This window comes from Pelodiscus sinensis, chromosome 2 (assembly GCF_049634645.1).
Source record: "Pelodiscus sinensis isolate JC-2024 chromosome 2, ASM4963464v1, whole genome shotgun sequence".
Classification (NCBI taxonomy): domain Eukaryota; kingdom Metazoa; phylum Chordata; order Testudines; family Trionychidae; genus Pelodiscus; species Pelodiscus sinensis.
Genome location: NC_134712.1, coordinates 157,972,742 through 157,987,856, shown reverse-complemented (window position 1 = coordinate 157,987,856; position 15,115 = coordinate 157,972,742). Strand labels below are relative to the sequence as shown.

The 15,115-nt window shown below is 43.0% G+C and overlaps 1 protein-coding gene across 1 annotated transcript in view; it reads left to right on the top strand.

The window, feature by feature from the left end:
• The first annotated feature begins 311 nt into the window (after positions 1–311).
• Positions 312–15,115, top strand: part of ABCA13 (ATP binding cassette subfamily A member 13) — a 281,165-nt gene continuing 266,361 nt past the window's right edge. The window contains exons 1-2 of the mRNA XM_006136374.4: positions 312–523; positions 13,966–14,059. Coding sequence (XP_006136436.3) covers positions 434–523; positions 13,966–14,059 — 184 coding nt within the window. The 5' untranslated portion in view covers positions 312–433. The remainder of the gene's footprint in view (positions 524–13,965; positions 14,060–15,115) is intronic.

The window sequence follows — 15,115 nt, the reverse complement described above, 5'->3', positions numbered from 1 at the left end:
GCCCCAAGCTGGGGGATGAAGATCAAACCATCCTGGCCAGAGCTTGGGGTCAGAATAGTAACCTAGTTATGAAAATAGAAAGGAGATTAAATATCAAATGCTGCATGTTTGCTGTGTGTTTTAATGGCTCGCAGTTATGTCTGTTTCTGGAAAGTAGAAAGCCAGCACATACTAACACATCCTGAAGGCATTTATATAAAACCATCCCCTTATTGTTCATCACATTGAGCAGCAAATAGAAAGATGAGATTCTTCGGTGAACACAGAACAAAAGGCAGAAACATAATCTAATCTTTTTCTTCGTAAGCAGACACACCTCTCGCACCTTTTACTTGTGCTGGAATTAACTAGTTACTGTCAGCCAACCTTGTCAGGTGACTAAGAGTTTTTAAATACTCACGTAAAGGTCTTTAAATACCCACTCTTGAAGTGGATGGTGAGCAGACACGACAATATGGGGCATTCTTTTCGCCAGTTCAAGGCACTGTTCTGGAAGAATTGGCTCTGTCGGCTGAGACAACCGGTAAGTTTTTGCAAATGCGTAACACAGGGATTTTTTTCTTTTCTGTATTTCTGTGTAAGTGTGTGTGTCTGTCCTTTTGATTCTTCCTTTGCCTTAGAGAATAAGAAGGATCAGCTGGTTGCAAATGGTTCATGTTTTGCCTCTAAGCTCCTGATTATTTAAAACAGTAGAGCAGAACCTTCCACTTTATAACACTGAAACAGCTGAGAGATCAGCACTTCCCAGTGTGCAAATTATAAAGGAAAGTGCTCAAATGTTTTCAAGGAGTCATGGAGAATCCACATTGGATCACTGGGCACTGCTGGTGCTTATGAGGATGAAAATCACTCCTCTTTCAGTTTCAAAGTGTACATTGACAGAGAGAGAACACCATTATAACTGAGATCAGAATCTAACCTACAAAGGATTTAAAACAAGGTGTGGGGCAGAAGAATGCACATATTACCTGGAAATATTTTTCCTCCTTTTTCTCTCTCTAAGTTCTGATGCGGCTGATAAAACTAAAATGAGCAGAGAAAGCTGGCAGATACCCTACGAACCCACAGAAAATCAAAATAATGCTCAGTCGAAGAGAGGAAATGCTCTTATTTTCCCAACATGACTAATATATGATTGTCATTTTTCAAAGGGAGCAAAAGAAGTGGCTGATATTAGATTTTTGTATTAAAAAATCATGTCACTATAGTTAATGGTGTGTCATTGTTTGCCTTGTCAGTTCTGGTTTGGGGATTTGCAATGATGCATGTTGGTTGTTTTAAATAGGATCAGACTTATAACTAAGGGTACGTCTATATGTCTATACTTGAAATAAGCTACACAAATTGAGCTGTGTCAATTGTGTAGCTTATTTCAAAATAGGGCACTCTTCCTCTGATTTCCCTTACTCCTTGTACAATGAGGGTTACAGGGGTCAGAGTAAGAAGTCCTCCAGCTTGACAGTATTTTGACGTTATTTTGAAATAACTGCCTGCTGTGTAGACGCAGACTAAATTATTTCAAAATAACGCTAGATATTTCAAAATAATGTTGCTGTATAGACATTAGGTCAACATACTGGTTTTCATCTCAGAAAATTGTAATGTAAATATGACCAGGAATCTTTAATTTAGAAGGAGACAGTCTATTCTTTACTTTAAAGATCTTGGGATTTCAATTTTTTTTATGTGAACGAACTTTCAACCTTATTGATCATTTCTTTCTTCACTTGCTGTCTTCTCCAAATTTTGTGGCTGTGTTCTGGTTCTCTCTACTTTAACCACTGCCTCCTTTGGTAGCTTTTCATCCTACCAACTTCCCCTCCTTGTTGGTATCCTATGCTCTGCACTCTGCTTTGTCCCCTCCTCTCACTTCTTTAAGCTCTCACTTTCTATAGGTGATTTCATCCACCTCAGTGATTTCAGCTAGAATTTCTATGCAGATAACACTTATAACTACCTCTGTATGGCTGACTTCTTCCCCTCTCTTTAGTTTGTTCTCCAGATGCTATCTGGTAGCAATCTTCAATGGGCCAACTTCATTTTGGGTATAATTCCACTGAAGTTTCTGCCCTTATACTGGGGCTAGATTGTCAGATTGGTCCAGAACAGAATGTTTCACTTTTCTTTCCAAGTCCTCTCCTCGGTGGGATTTATCACGCATAGGGTCTCATCTCTCAAAATCACTCCCACATCAGATATTTAAATACCATACTTATGAGGGTGGTATAAAACATATATCATTAGATGTCATCTTCAACTTCTCCCTGTCCTTTTCCCTTACACCCTCTCACTAACTCTTGGTGAATCCTCCTCCATAGTTTTGCTATAATATTATTAATATCCATCCTTTCTACCGAGCTGCTCGGCCTTGTCTGTGATGTGATTTTTTGACTTATCATCATTGTGTCCCAGTGGCACAAAAATCATGATGTGAAACAACCCATCAGAAAGAGCAACACTTATATCTACCAAAACCTCGTGTAACATATGGTTGCATACAACAGTGAATTTTACACATATTTAAATACACACAGTTAGGTTTAACCAGGCTTAGAAGGTAAAGTAGATAGTTACCTACTTAGGTACCTTAGCTACCTCAGGGGAGAGTATAAGTTTATTAATGTTTGTAATTATTCTATTCCATCTAGATCCTCATACTGCACTCACTACCATAGTATCTGAGATCCTCAAATGAAAAACCTTAGGAAAGTGCAAAAAAGAAGCTAGCATTCCAATTAATATTGACTGTTAGAATAACAGGTCTTTTTAGAATGATCAATCGTTTCATGTTACTTTTTAAGTCTTCCGGTGCCTGTGGAGTTTCTGAGTTTATAGAAGGCAGTTGTAAAAATAAAACAAATATGTGTAAATATGTGTAAAATTCTCTGTTGTATGCAACCAAATGTTACACAAGGTTTTGGTAGATATAAGCATGGATTACCAGCTTTCACGATATGCTGTGAAATAATCAGACACTCAGACAAAACATGACCAACCCCGCTTCTTTGAGAGTTCAGTATAAATTAGATGCTAAAATACTATCCTTGTGTATAGAGGGGTCTACAATATTTCCTGTGCAAAAAAGAACTGGTGTGGGCAAAATTAATATCTTTAGACCCCCCCTCTTACCATGGTTTATAGTCAAAGAGAGGCACACATTGCTTGGGGGCCCGTAGAGCCCGTCAGCACCCCTGCGCTGGGGGATGGGAGAGACAGTTCCATTGCAGCAGCTATTACAGCTCAGTGGTGTCAGTAGAATGTGGTCCCATGGAACTCTCCTTATACATGGTTTTAGGCCAGTGGATTGACAAAGTCATGTATTTAGCACCCCTTGACCACCTGTCCCCTCACTCAAGTCCAGTGTTTAAAGGGTGGCAGGTTGGAAGGAGTCACAGACCCACAAATAACATTTCTACCACTCCAGCTGGGGCACTGAGGACTGGGGGCACGTAACAGCCCTGTCTGGGGAAAGCCCTCTCTGATCTGGAGCTATCTCCACTTCCGTGCTTCCTGGACAACCACTCAGAGCTGCTGTAGGACACAGTCAGATTCTTCACACCTATGCCTGCTCAGGAGCCAAAGCTGTTCTCATAGGAGCAGAAGTGGGAGGAGGGAACAGAATGAGCCCAACAGCTCAAGGCAGCTGTGTTCCTTCCCTCCCTCTGTTTCCTGAAATACCTGGTTGGGGAAATGGAGGTGAGCCTTCTATAGCTACTCCCACAGAGCTAGGGGAGGGAACCCCAGGAGCTGCAGAAAGAATTACCATGGATTACTGCTCTGCACTGTGTATGGGGTGGGGTTTTGCAACCCCTCCCCCCGCGTTGTCCTCTCTGCATTCTCTGTCCCCTACATTAAAGGTACTGCTATACTACAAGCCTACCACAGCACAACTGCAGCCCTGCAGCTATGACACTGTAGTGCTCTAGTGTAGACACTTGCCACAGGAATGGAAAGGATTCTTCTACTGCTGTAGTAAATCTATCTCCTTGCTGGGTTCATGGAAGAATTCTTCCATTGACCTCGGGATATCCACATAGCCGCTTAGGACGGTGCGATTTTAAACTCTTAGGTTGGGATGAGATTTCTTCTCACCACAGAGCAAAGTGTCAAAGTTGACACTTTAGAGATAAACCAGGCCTGTGACTGTGGCAATTTCTCTTTGTGTAGGACATTCCACACCCATAGATAGGAACAGAATTTGCTCCAAAATATGGAAATCATTGAATCCAATTGACTCTAGGCTTCCATGATTTTATAAAACAAGTGTCGGGGGGGATACCCCATTTTTCCAGTCACAAGCCGTGTTTGCTGAAGAATCTTGCGATAGAATGCAGCTCAAAAATGGCTTTGTGCAGAGCTGTAGTTTAGCCTCAAGGACATAGGCTGGCTCTCCAGTCAGAAACTTTAACCATAATGAAAATCTAAAGATGGTCTCACCAAAACACACCACCTTAAAATTCTGCTTTGGAAAGGAGTTGCAAGTCTTTCTCAAAAACCCTGGGTGGAAATCCTGGGGCCTACTGAAGCCAATGGGAATTTTGTATTGATATCAAAAGGGCCAGGATTCCTCCTTCTTCTCCCTCTCTCTCCCCAAAAAAGCTCCCCTCTTTTTATATTTTACGTATTTCAGTGTCATCCAGCATTATGACAGGGCTTTAACTGCAAAGATTAATACATATTTGCAAATAATTGTTGCCAATATGAAAGACCCAGTAGAAGCCAAAATTGGTTAATGAAATGAAGTAAATGCGTTGTCTTGACATGACATGAGGTTCACTGGGTCAATGGAAAGACTCCTATTGACTTCATTGGGTTTTCGATCAGGTAATGTGTCACTCCTCAAAGGAATTGAGAGCTCTTCCAGGGCAAGTCTATACTAGGAAATTATTTCAAAATAACTACATTCAAAATAATAGCTCCCAAAATAACTATTTCAAAATAAGCTTGTTCCCCAGGAAAGCAGGAGTACAGATTTTGAACTAACCAGCCCAGTACAGATTTGAAATAACGGGCTTGGTAGTATGGATGCCTTGTTTATTATTTAGAAATAAGGGAGTTTATTTCAAAGTAACTCCCTAGTGTAGACCAGGGCCAAGAAACTTCAGCTGAGAAAGCCCTGTCACTTCTCAGCTATCCTAAATATGGGTAGCAATGGCATTTAGTACACATTTTCAACATGTGGTATCTACCATATATTTGAGAGAGCATGGGCATCTATGTTCCTGTCTGTTTGTTTGTTCAAGAATTCTTCCTAAATGGTCAGAGCTAGGACCACCAAATTCAGTGTGCAGCTTCCTCTTATCTTGACTTATGGCAGGGATGGGCAAATACTGGCTCGTGGGCTGGATCCGGTCTGCAAAGGTAAGTCCCCGGTGAGCCTCCATCTCTATACTTACCTGCGCCTCCACAGGCATCAGGTGATAGCGCCTCTCATTGGCCACGGATCGCTGTTTGCAGCTAATGGGGGCAACGGGAAGTAGTGTCCCACTCTGTACCACTTCCCGCTGCTCCTTTTGGCCATGAACAGTGATCCATGGCCAATGAGAGCTGCAATCACTCAGGGGCAGCCTGTGACCATAGGCGGACGTGGCCGCTGCCTTGGGTGCCGCCTTCAACAGGGCGCCCGGGGTGCCTGACATCATGACATCATGACATCATGGGGCACCCGATGATGATGTCAGTCCATTGATGGCCCTGCAGGTGGGGGCACCAATCGCGCATTCCGCCTGGGGCACCAGCTGCCGCAGCCCGCCCGGGCCACTCCTGTGATCACTGATATCTTCAGATGCGCAGGTAAATATATCAGAGGGATAGCCATGTTAGTCTGAATCTGCATAAACAAGGAGAAGTCCTTTGGCACCTTATAGACTAAGGGTATGTCTACACTACCCCGCTAGTGCGAACTAGCGGGGTAATGTATGCATACCGAACGTGCAAATGAAGCCCGGGATTTGAATTTCCCGGGCGTTATTTGCATAAGCCGGCCGGCGCCATTTTTAAATGCCGGCTTGTTCGAACCCCGTGCCGCGCGGCTACACGCGGCACGGGCTAGATAGTTCGGACTAGCAAGTCATTCCGAACTATCTGTACGCCTCATGGAACTCCAGTTACCCTCATTTGCCTACCTAGCTTGAACTAACGAGCTATGTAGACATACCCTAAGGTGCCACAGGACTTCTCGTTGTTTATGCAGGTAAATATAGCAGCAGTGGCTTGCCAGGAACTAACCTTGGCCGTGGGCTTCTGCTTTTTCTATTGCCCACCCTGACTTACAACAAGGTTGTGGCAGGTAAATGGGATGTGCCAGGAATGGGACATAAAACCATACAGAAAAAGAGATAAAATCACAAGGCAGGTGATGCCAGCAGGGGGCATAATCCTTCCAGGACTTTTGAGCCCCAAGCTTCCCTCTCCCCAAGTGCACTTTAGAAAGTATGGTGGAGGCTGAAGCTCCCCCTCACCCCCAATTCATATGGGGACATTGCTGGCTGTTCCCCTTGGTCAGAGAGCGAGAGGAAAGTGCACAGTTTTCTGCATTCCTCATGCTGGTTGGGAAGTGAACGGGGGAGACAAACCTGGACCTGTCCCAACCAGGGGACATGCACCCTCCCCCAGCTGTGCCCACTGGAGCTTCTCTCCAGGACTGCCTTTCTCTCCTTTCTCTCCAGGACTGCCTGAATACTGAACCCCTCATCCCCAGCCCAACTCAGAACAATGATTTAAATGAAGGAAAACAAAAACATTATTGAGTTAAGGACCCAAGTAATAGGGATCGTATTTTTTGAAGTAGGGGACCATCTGCAGGCCAATTCTCACAACATATCTACTATATATTTGAGAGAGTAAAACAAAAATTAATTGAGTTGAGGATTCAAGCAATGCTGGGTAAATCTTCTAGTCTTCTATATGTTTGAGAGAGTTTGTCTCTGTGTCTATTTGTTTAAGAATGCCTCCTAAACAGTAGGAGCTAGGACCAACAAATTTTAAATAAAGCTTCTTCTTATATCTGATAGCAATGTACGAATTTGGTTGTGCCAGGCAAATGGGATGTGCCCGGAATGGGATTGCTACTCATAAAACCATATAGAAAAGTGACAAAATCACCAGTCAGGAGAAAGGGGCTGCCTGGGGGTTCAACCTCCTCCAGGCCTGCCCCATTTCTGAACCAATCACCCCTCAGGGGCCTTTTAGGGAGAGCAGGACCACCCTGATTTGTATGGAAACATTGCAGGCTGTTCCCCTTTGTCAGGAAGTGAGAGGAAAATACAAGGTTTGCTGCATTCCTCACTCTGTCCAGGGAGCGCAGGGGACAGACAAACTGGATGTGCCCCAGCCAGGGGATATGCACTCCTCACCCGACTGTACCCACTGGAGCTGCAGCGGCCATGGAGAGGCGCTTTTCATCTGTTCCCAAGTTGCTGCAGTGAGATAAGGCTGGGGTAATCTTCTCTCCCGGGGCAGCCTGCATGCTGAACTTCTCATTCCCAATCCCACCCCAGAGCCAGGATTCAAATGAAGCATGTATATCTTCATTTTATTTTCTAAAAAAATAAACATTTAATTGACTTAATGACCCGAGAAGTGCCATGTAAATCCTCTAGTAGTCTAATTAAAGTGGAAATGATTAGCGGAAGGGAGCACCACTATTTTGCATTTTTCTATATCTATCTGCATATAAACTTTAGGTTAAAAGCCTCCCTAAGTGTAGCATTTAAAAATAAACAGCATTCTGAATTACTGGGAAATGTGGTTCTCCCTTCCTTTTATGTCAGGGGACAATTTAACTGGATATAAATTCATGGTTTTCTATTGTTGCAAAGGAATAGAATTGATCAGTATAATTTCCTTAAAACCATGAATATAAAGGACCAGGGCAGTTCACTGTATTAATGATATGTTGTACTGTCGTTTTAGTAATATAATATTGTTATTTTTATGGTCACTTATCTTCTCCCCCAGTGGGTTTCTATCACATTTTTTTTCTTCCCTTCACAGTGGCCTTTATGATGAGGATAAGCTCTTAATTCTATCCTATTGTGCCCTCTAATGCACATATTTGTCACACATATTTCTCACCAAGGCATTTAATCCTCTGTGGTTTCCACTTGAAATTTCAGGCTTGTGGGTAGAATCTTAGCACTGTTGAAATCAATAGCAAAATTCCAGCTGACTTCTCAGGGCCAGGTTTTCACCCTGTATAATGATATTTCATTATACACAGGGCCAGATCTTTGGGACTGGCCCTTATGGGCTTAATGCAGCTTGGGTACTAGTGGGCATGAAGATTAGTTTCAACTATTCTTGCACCTCCCAAATCTTGTGGCTGCTGGGGGAGGGCTGCTCCAAATTGTAACAGTAACCACTAGGCAGGAAAGGAAGCTGAAAGATAGAGTTGCCTAGAATGGCAACAGAGGCTCTCCACTGTTAGGTATTCCTTCATACCTGCTTCTTGCCTGGTGTATGTCCCTGGATCAGCACAAATCAGACAGAACAGGGCAGAGACTCTAGTGCACTAGGCTCATTGCCCTGGGCTCAAATTTGGGGCCGTTGACATTGTAGCTACAAACCCCAATAGGTTCATTAATCATGCATGGGTATGTCTAGACTACATGGCTCCGTCGACGGAGCCATGTAGATGACTTTACTAGACAAAGGAAAATGAGCGGTGATTTAAATAATTGCTGCTTCATTTACATCAAAATGGCCGCCGTGCTGTGCTGATCAGCTGTTCGGTGGCACAGAGCGGTAGTCTGGACGCGCTGCAGTCAACAAGGGAAGCCCTTGTCGACTGCTCCAGTAAACCTCATTTCACGAGGCATCCCTTGTCAACCACAGCACATCCAGACTACTGCGCTGTGCCGCCAAACAGCTGATCGGCACAGCGCGGTGGCCATTTTGATGTAAATGAAGCGGCGATTATTTAAATCGCTGCTTCATTTTCCTATGTCTAGCAAACTCATCTACATGGCTCCATCAACGGAGCCATGTAGTCTAGATGTACCCTATGTGAATATGTAGTGCAAGTGGTGACAAGGCAAAAAGACAAAGAAAATCACCGAATCTAGGAATTTATTAGTTAAAGATGGATCAAGATGTGCAGGAGGACAAGGAAATTGGACTAGGAGTCAGGGACCCAAATTCTTTTCCTGGCTCTTATGCTGACTCATGCTGAGGCTTTGGTCAGGTGACATAATCCTAGCTGTGTCCTGGTTTCCTCACCTAAAAAATGAGGCTAATACCAATGAAAACCCTCTTTGTGAACCTCTTTGAGGTATATGGCTAAAATATGGAATAAAATGACAAGTATTATTTGTAATTATTGTAATTACACATTACATGGATAACCAATAAGAAGGGAGGAAGGATGGGTATATTTGGGACTTGGGAGTGCATAATGAACAGTGATTTTTTAATATAATAGTGCCTAGGGATCCTGTCCAACATTGGAGCCCCATCATGGTAGATGCTGTGCATACATATTCTAAGAGACAGTCCCTGCCTGAAAGACTTGATAATCTAAATGGACAAAAAGTGGTGACAGTTATCACAGTTCATTAGACTGAAATATCTAGAGTCTGGCTCGGCATGTCTCCGTGTGTGTGGATACCTAGACTGCTTTGCGGCTCTAGCATGGGTAGGGATTTCCACATGTAGAGAGTACTGATGAATTAGGATTTATTGATTCAAGAGAGTGAAACCACTATTCAAATGTTTGTAGAAAGCATACAGAAAAAAGGAGGGAGAATTACTAAAGCAACTCCATTTTCACAGTTAAACATATACTCATATTTTGTACTTTATTCAAAAGTCTCCTTTTTGAAACATAAAACTGAATGGACAACTTTTAAATGAGGATCTAGGGACACTACAAAATGTTCCCTTATATTCTTCTGCGGCTGATTCCCTTTGAGCACCTAGGCAATACATTGGGTTTGGAACAATTCTCAGTGGTATTTTCAAAATCCTCAGGTGGGTGCAGAATGTTTTGGGATTTCTGCTCGTTCTCAGAGAGGTTTTTCTATTAATGGGTTCTGTGGTTTTGATTCAGGATGGTATGCACTTCCTTCTACAAAGATTTCAAAGGTCTTTGTGAGTTCTTTGTCCTTTGTATTGTATAGTTATTAGTCCACTTCTGTTCCTGTTTAATCACCTACCTTTTGTTCTGTTTTTGTAACCCACACGCCTAGTGTGTTTCACTGTCCCATGCAGTGGCACCTAGACCACAGCAACAAATAAGAACAAGAGACCTCTACAGCACGGCCAGAGAAGCAGCTGGCTTTTAGCTCAAAGGGTAGAGGCTCCTATACTAAGTTCCAGAGGTCCCAGGTTTAAATCTGCCAGGTTACACATGGGGGCTGGTCCAGGATCTCAACTGGGTCTCTGAAGCTTGCGACGTGCTTCCTCACCTGGGGGAAATATGTAACCCGCACATCTAGGCTACATCTACACTGCAGGCTTCTTGTACAAGAACTCTTTGCTCTGATGGCTATTTTAGACATAGGGGTTTCTTGCACAAAAAAACCCTGTTGCCTGTCCACATGTGCCTTTTTGTGCCAGAGCTCTGCACAAAAAGGCTTATTCCTTGTAGAAAGAGGAATAACTCTTGTGCAAAAAGCCCTGTGTTCTTAGGACTTACTGTACTTTTTCTTGTGCAAGAACTCTCGTGCAATGTGGACCCTCTGCAACTTTTTGCTCAAAAACATTTGTTTTTGCACAAAAACTCTGCAGTGTAGACATAGCCTTAGTGTGGATCTTTGTCCCATGCAGTGGTGCCTAGACCATAGGAACAGCTAAGAACAAGAGACCTCTACAGCACGGGCTGAGTGCCAGTTGGATTTTAGCTCAAAGGGTAGAGGCTCCTACGTTAAGCTTCAAAGGTTCCGGGTTTAAATCTGCCTGCTGGTGGCTACATTTTGATCTTACAGGAGCTCCTATTTCTCCCCCTTCTCTGAGGTGTAGACAGGCACATATAAAAATGGTTGGAAAAGACTTGAGAGCAGTCCAGCAAGGGAGTTTAGCTATAATAGGATGTTAACAGGATGTTAACGTGATGTTAACAGGATACAGTCCTCTGTGAAGAAAGGCTGTGGCAAAGTCAGCAGATATTGTGATCTTAGGCCTGGTCTCTGTTAGAGAATCAGTTTGATTCATCTACGTCACTCACAGGCATGACAAATCCACACCCCAAGTGGTGTGGTTAAGTCGATGTAAATCCTTGTGTAGATTTGGTTGACAGAAAAATTCCTGCATTGACCTCCCTCAGGGCTGCCAACACGGAGAGTGGGCAGCTTTTAAATTGCCACCAGAGAGCTGAGTGGCATGCCCACGGTACACTGAAGGACTGTTGGGGGGAGCCTAGCTCCAGTCCTGCGCCTGCTGCCCAAGGCCCATCCCTTCTGGGATCACAGAGCCAGGCCCTTCCCACCTTGCTGACGGGCCCAGCAATTGTCAGCCAGTGTGACTTAGCTACCACCTCTCAAAGACCACCTCTATGACAACTGGAGAATCCGTCCTGCTGTGCCACTGTGTCCTGAGTTTCAGCCAGCTCCACGGGTGATTGCAAGGTGGATGGATGATAATAGAGAGGAATAGGTAAACCCTGTGCTTAGATGGAATGATTAGGGAAAACACTGCAAGCCTAAACACACAGGTCTATGTCTCCCCGTATGTGTGAAACAAAGGGGATAAGTTAGCTCAGTGCAACTGATTTGCCCATACAAAAGGAACTTGTTCAACTGGAGGAATATCAGTTTTTTTCAACTTCCATCAGGGCATTGCTCCTGTGGGTCATGTTCAGGACATCTCTTTCTCACATGCAAGATCAAAGCCAGTCAAGTGACTTTTAAAAACAATCATATTTTATAACCACTTTGTCATGAACATCCAGACTAACAATAGTAAGAACAAATGGCACAATCTAAAGCTAATCTTATGCAATAGTGTGTTCACTCTGCGCAATATTGATTTCCAGAAAGGTTTTGTCATGAGCCATGCCACTAACAAATATATCGTGCCTCTGACATTCCAGTTGTATCAGATGTGGTCAGCTGTCTTTTATGAAGCCATACCAAAGCCAGTTATGCCCTGTTTATAATGTTGTACTAGATATGTTATTGCATACAATTAGCTGCATTTAAAAAAAAATTAAGATTGCTACGTTAAATATTCAGAAGTGAGGAAATGCGAGAAATAAGACTGTCTGTGCATTAAAACTCAGTCTTTAATTACATGTTCATATATTGTATTTTGTACAGGAACCTTGTCTTAGTGCACAAGAGGCACATTTAGCTCCAGACTCCTCTCCAGTCTCAGTCTTCCCTCTTCCACTTGGATTCCAATCCCCCTCCCCTCTTTTCCTCTCTAGCTCCCAGTCCTCCTGCTTAGACAATCTTAGTCTCTCTACCAAATCCCCCTTCTGGCTACAGTTCATTTCTCTTCTGCATCCTACCTGTCTCCAATCAAAGCCTCCACATACCCCCAAGCTCCTTTCCAGATCTACACCCTTTGCCACCTGCACTAGGTTCACTTGTTCTCCATTCTCCATTTGAGTCAGGAGGCTTCCTTCTCCCTGCTGCACAAACTCCAGCACAAGCACCATGGAGTGTACAGGAAGCATACTTACCCTCCTCTCAAATCCGGTACCCAGCTCCACTGTGGCTTCTAGCAGACAGATAACAATTGCAGGGCAAGTTCTGTTCAAGCCTGATACCCCTGGCTGGAACATGCACAGTTCATCTGGAATCATTAGAGGAGGATTTAGCTGCCAAACACTAACAAATCTGGATAGAGCATTTGTAAAATGAGATTTTTGAAAGTCTTACAACTTAGCCTAATTGAGGTGGATTGTCACAGAGATGGCAAAAGACACATTCCTGATACAAAGACCGTCCCCCTTGTTTCTGGCTCCTGCTCCAAAACATGGGAGAGTTATAGCCTTGAAATAAAAGGATTTTTTTTAACATGGGCAAAACAATATTGTTCTCAGAAATGGCTAAACTGTTTTAAGCTGAAACTTTCCAAAATAATGTAGCCTGAGGTGACACACATTACAGGAAATCTCAGATCAAGAAGTTAGAACTGTTCAGAAAGCAGGAGGACTTGCATTTTTTTCAAGTTTTCCCCTTATAAGTTTACAAAACTTCTATCACCTACATATCTGGTGGGTTATCATAGAAAGTATTCTCCTGATCTATTTTTGTATGCCAGACAAGACAGAATAGCATGAGCAAAGATGATGACAGTCAGAGGTGTGCTAAAGCACTTCTTTTCCTCCTGCAATCGTGGAGGAAACTTGTTTCCAGTTTGGCTAGGCTTATTTTAGTATAGGAATGGCTGCTTCACTGTCACAACACTATTATTATGAGAATCCAAATTCCTGATTTTAAGAGGAATAAGGGATCTTTCGGAAAATGCTTTATTTTCCGAAAAATCCCCGTCTAGACTGGCGCTTTTTGCCGGCAAAGCCCCGAGCCGGAAAAAAGCGGCAGCCATGTTTATGCAAATGAAGCGGGGAAGATTTAAATCCCCGCTTCATTTGCAATTGCGCTGTGTCTAATCTGCATCCCTTTTCCGCAAAAGGGGTACAGTCTAGACACAGCCAACTTGCTTTCACTTTACCTTAAACAAGTATTCTAAATTTTTGGAGAACAGCGAGTCTGTGTACAGGAATATTGTTCCATTAGTCTTTTGTATAGATGCAGAGGTAGAGATTAATGAAAATATTGCAAAATAACAAGACAATGATCTTTACTCACATGCTCTGAAATCAGTGTTCTTTGCTCCATAATAAAAAGCTGTATTTCTACTTAGAAATAATCAAAACAGAATCTGGTTTCACAGTTTCTCCTGTATGGCATTCTCCACTGGTGTACTGAGTTGCTTGTACCTGTAATTATATATATTTGTATGATGCTATTCTCATGTTTAATGTCTACAATGCTGATGCATTTTGCGTTCACTTTTCAGGTCTTATCCCTCTCTGAAGTACTCTGGCCATGCATACTGTTCCTAATTCTCGCTGCAGTTCGCATCCAGCAACCTCCAGAACACAAGGAAAACTGTATGTTTCTTGTTTAATCTCTATGTTGTACACATCTGTAGATTACTTTCTAAAGGAAAGAAGGAAATAGCAGTAGGTTACCCTGAATCAAAGCCCATTTACTGCATTCAGGCCCTAGATTTGTTTTGTCTATTGTGTCCGATTGCATCATACAATTGTCTTCCCATGAAATCTATAGTTCTTTCTACTTCCGCCTTTTCAAGCATTACATGACCTGAAATAATGTGGTATATGTTATTGGGCCAGTAGTTCTCAAACTTGTTTGCATTGCGAGCCCAGTCTGACAAAAAAATTATGACATGACTTTCGGACATGCACCACTCCAATCTGCACCACTCCAAGTGTGTGTGTGTGTCTGGGCTGGGAGGAAGCCCAAGGGCTTCAGCCCTGGGCTAGAGGCCTGTAATCTAAGTCCTGTCACCCAGGGCTGAAGGTGAAGCCTGAGCCCAACCTCCCTGGGCTGCGGCACTTGGCTTTTGGCATTGGCATCACGCCTCAGCAAGTCTGTCGCCCCAGAAATCTCATGAAAATGGGGGCTTGCGGTGTGACCCACAGTTTGAGAACTGCTGTACTATGCTGTTTTATTTAGTTGCCGCAGTGGTTTGTAGTTTATAACCCACCTGGAAATGGCATCTGGGATCCAACCCACACATTCTCAACTTCCCTGAAGAGTAATGCAGTCTCATGCCATTTAAAACACAGAATAGAAGATAGAACAAAAGAAACAATGAAAGTCAGCCACACTATGGTATAGGCGCTTACAAAATCTTGTATTAAAAAATGATGTGTAAAACCTGTTTTCTTGTAAAAGCCTCCTGAGACCTGAAACCATGGATTTCTTTCACACGCATAGCTATGCGCTATATAAAAAACCTTTAGATTGAGTGGCATTAATTAAGCCCAAGATCTGATGCAGCATTCCAAATGCTGCATCTGGACTCTTGGTAATTCTCTAGTGTCAGCATAAAACCCATTCTCTTTGTCTGATTCATCATTCAATTAAACAGAACATACATCTATACGAACTTTCACCAGTAACTTTGTTTTCACAGTTCT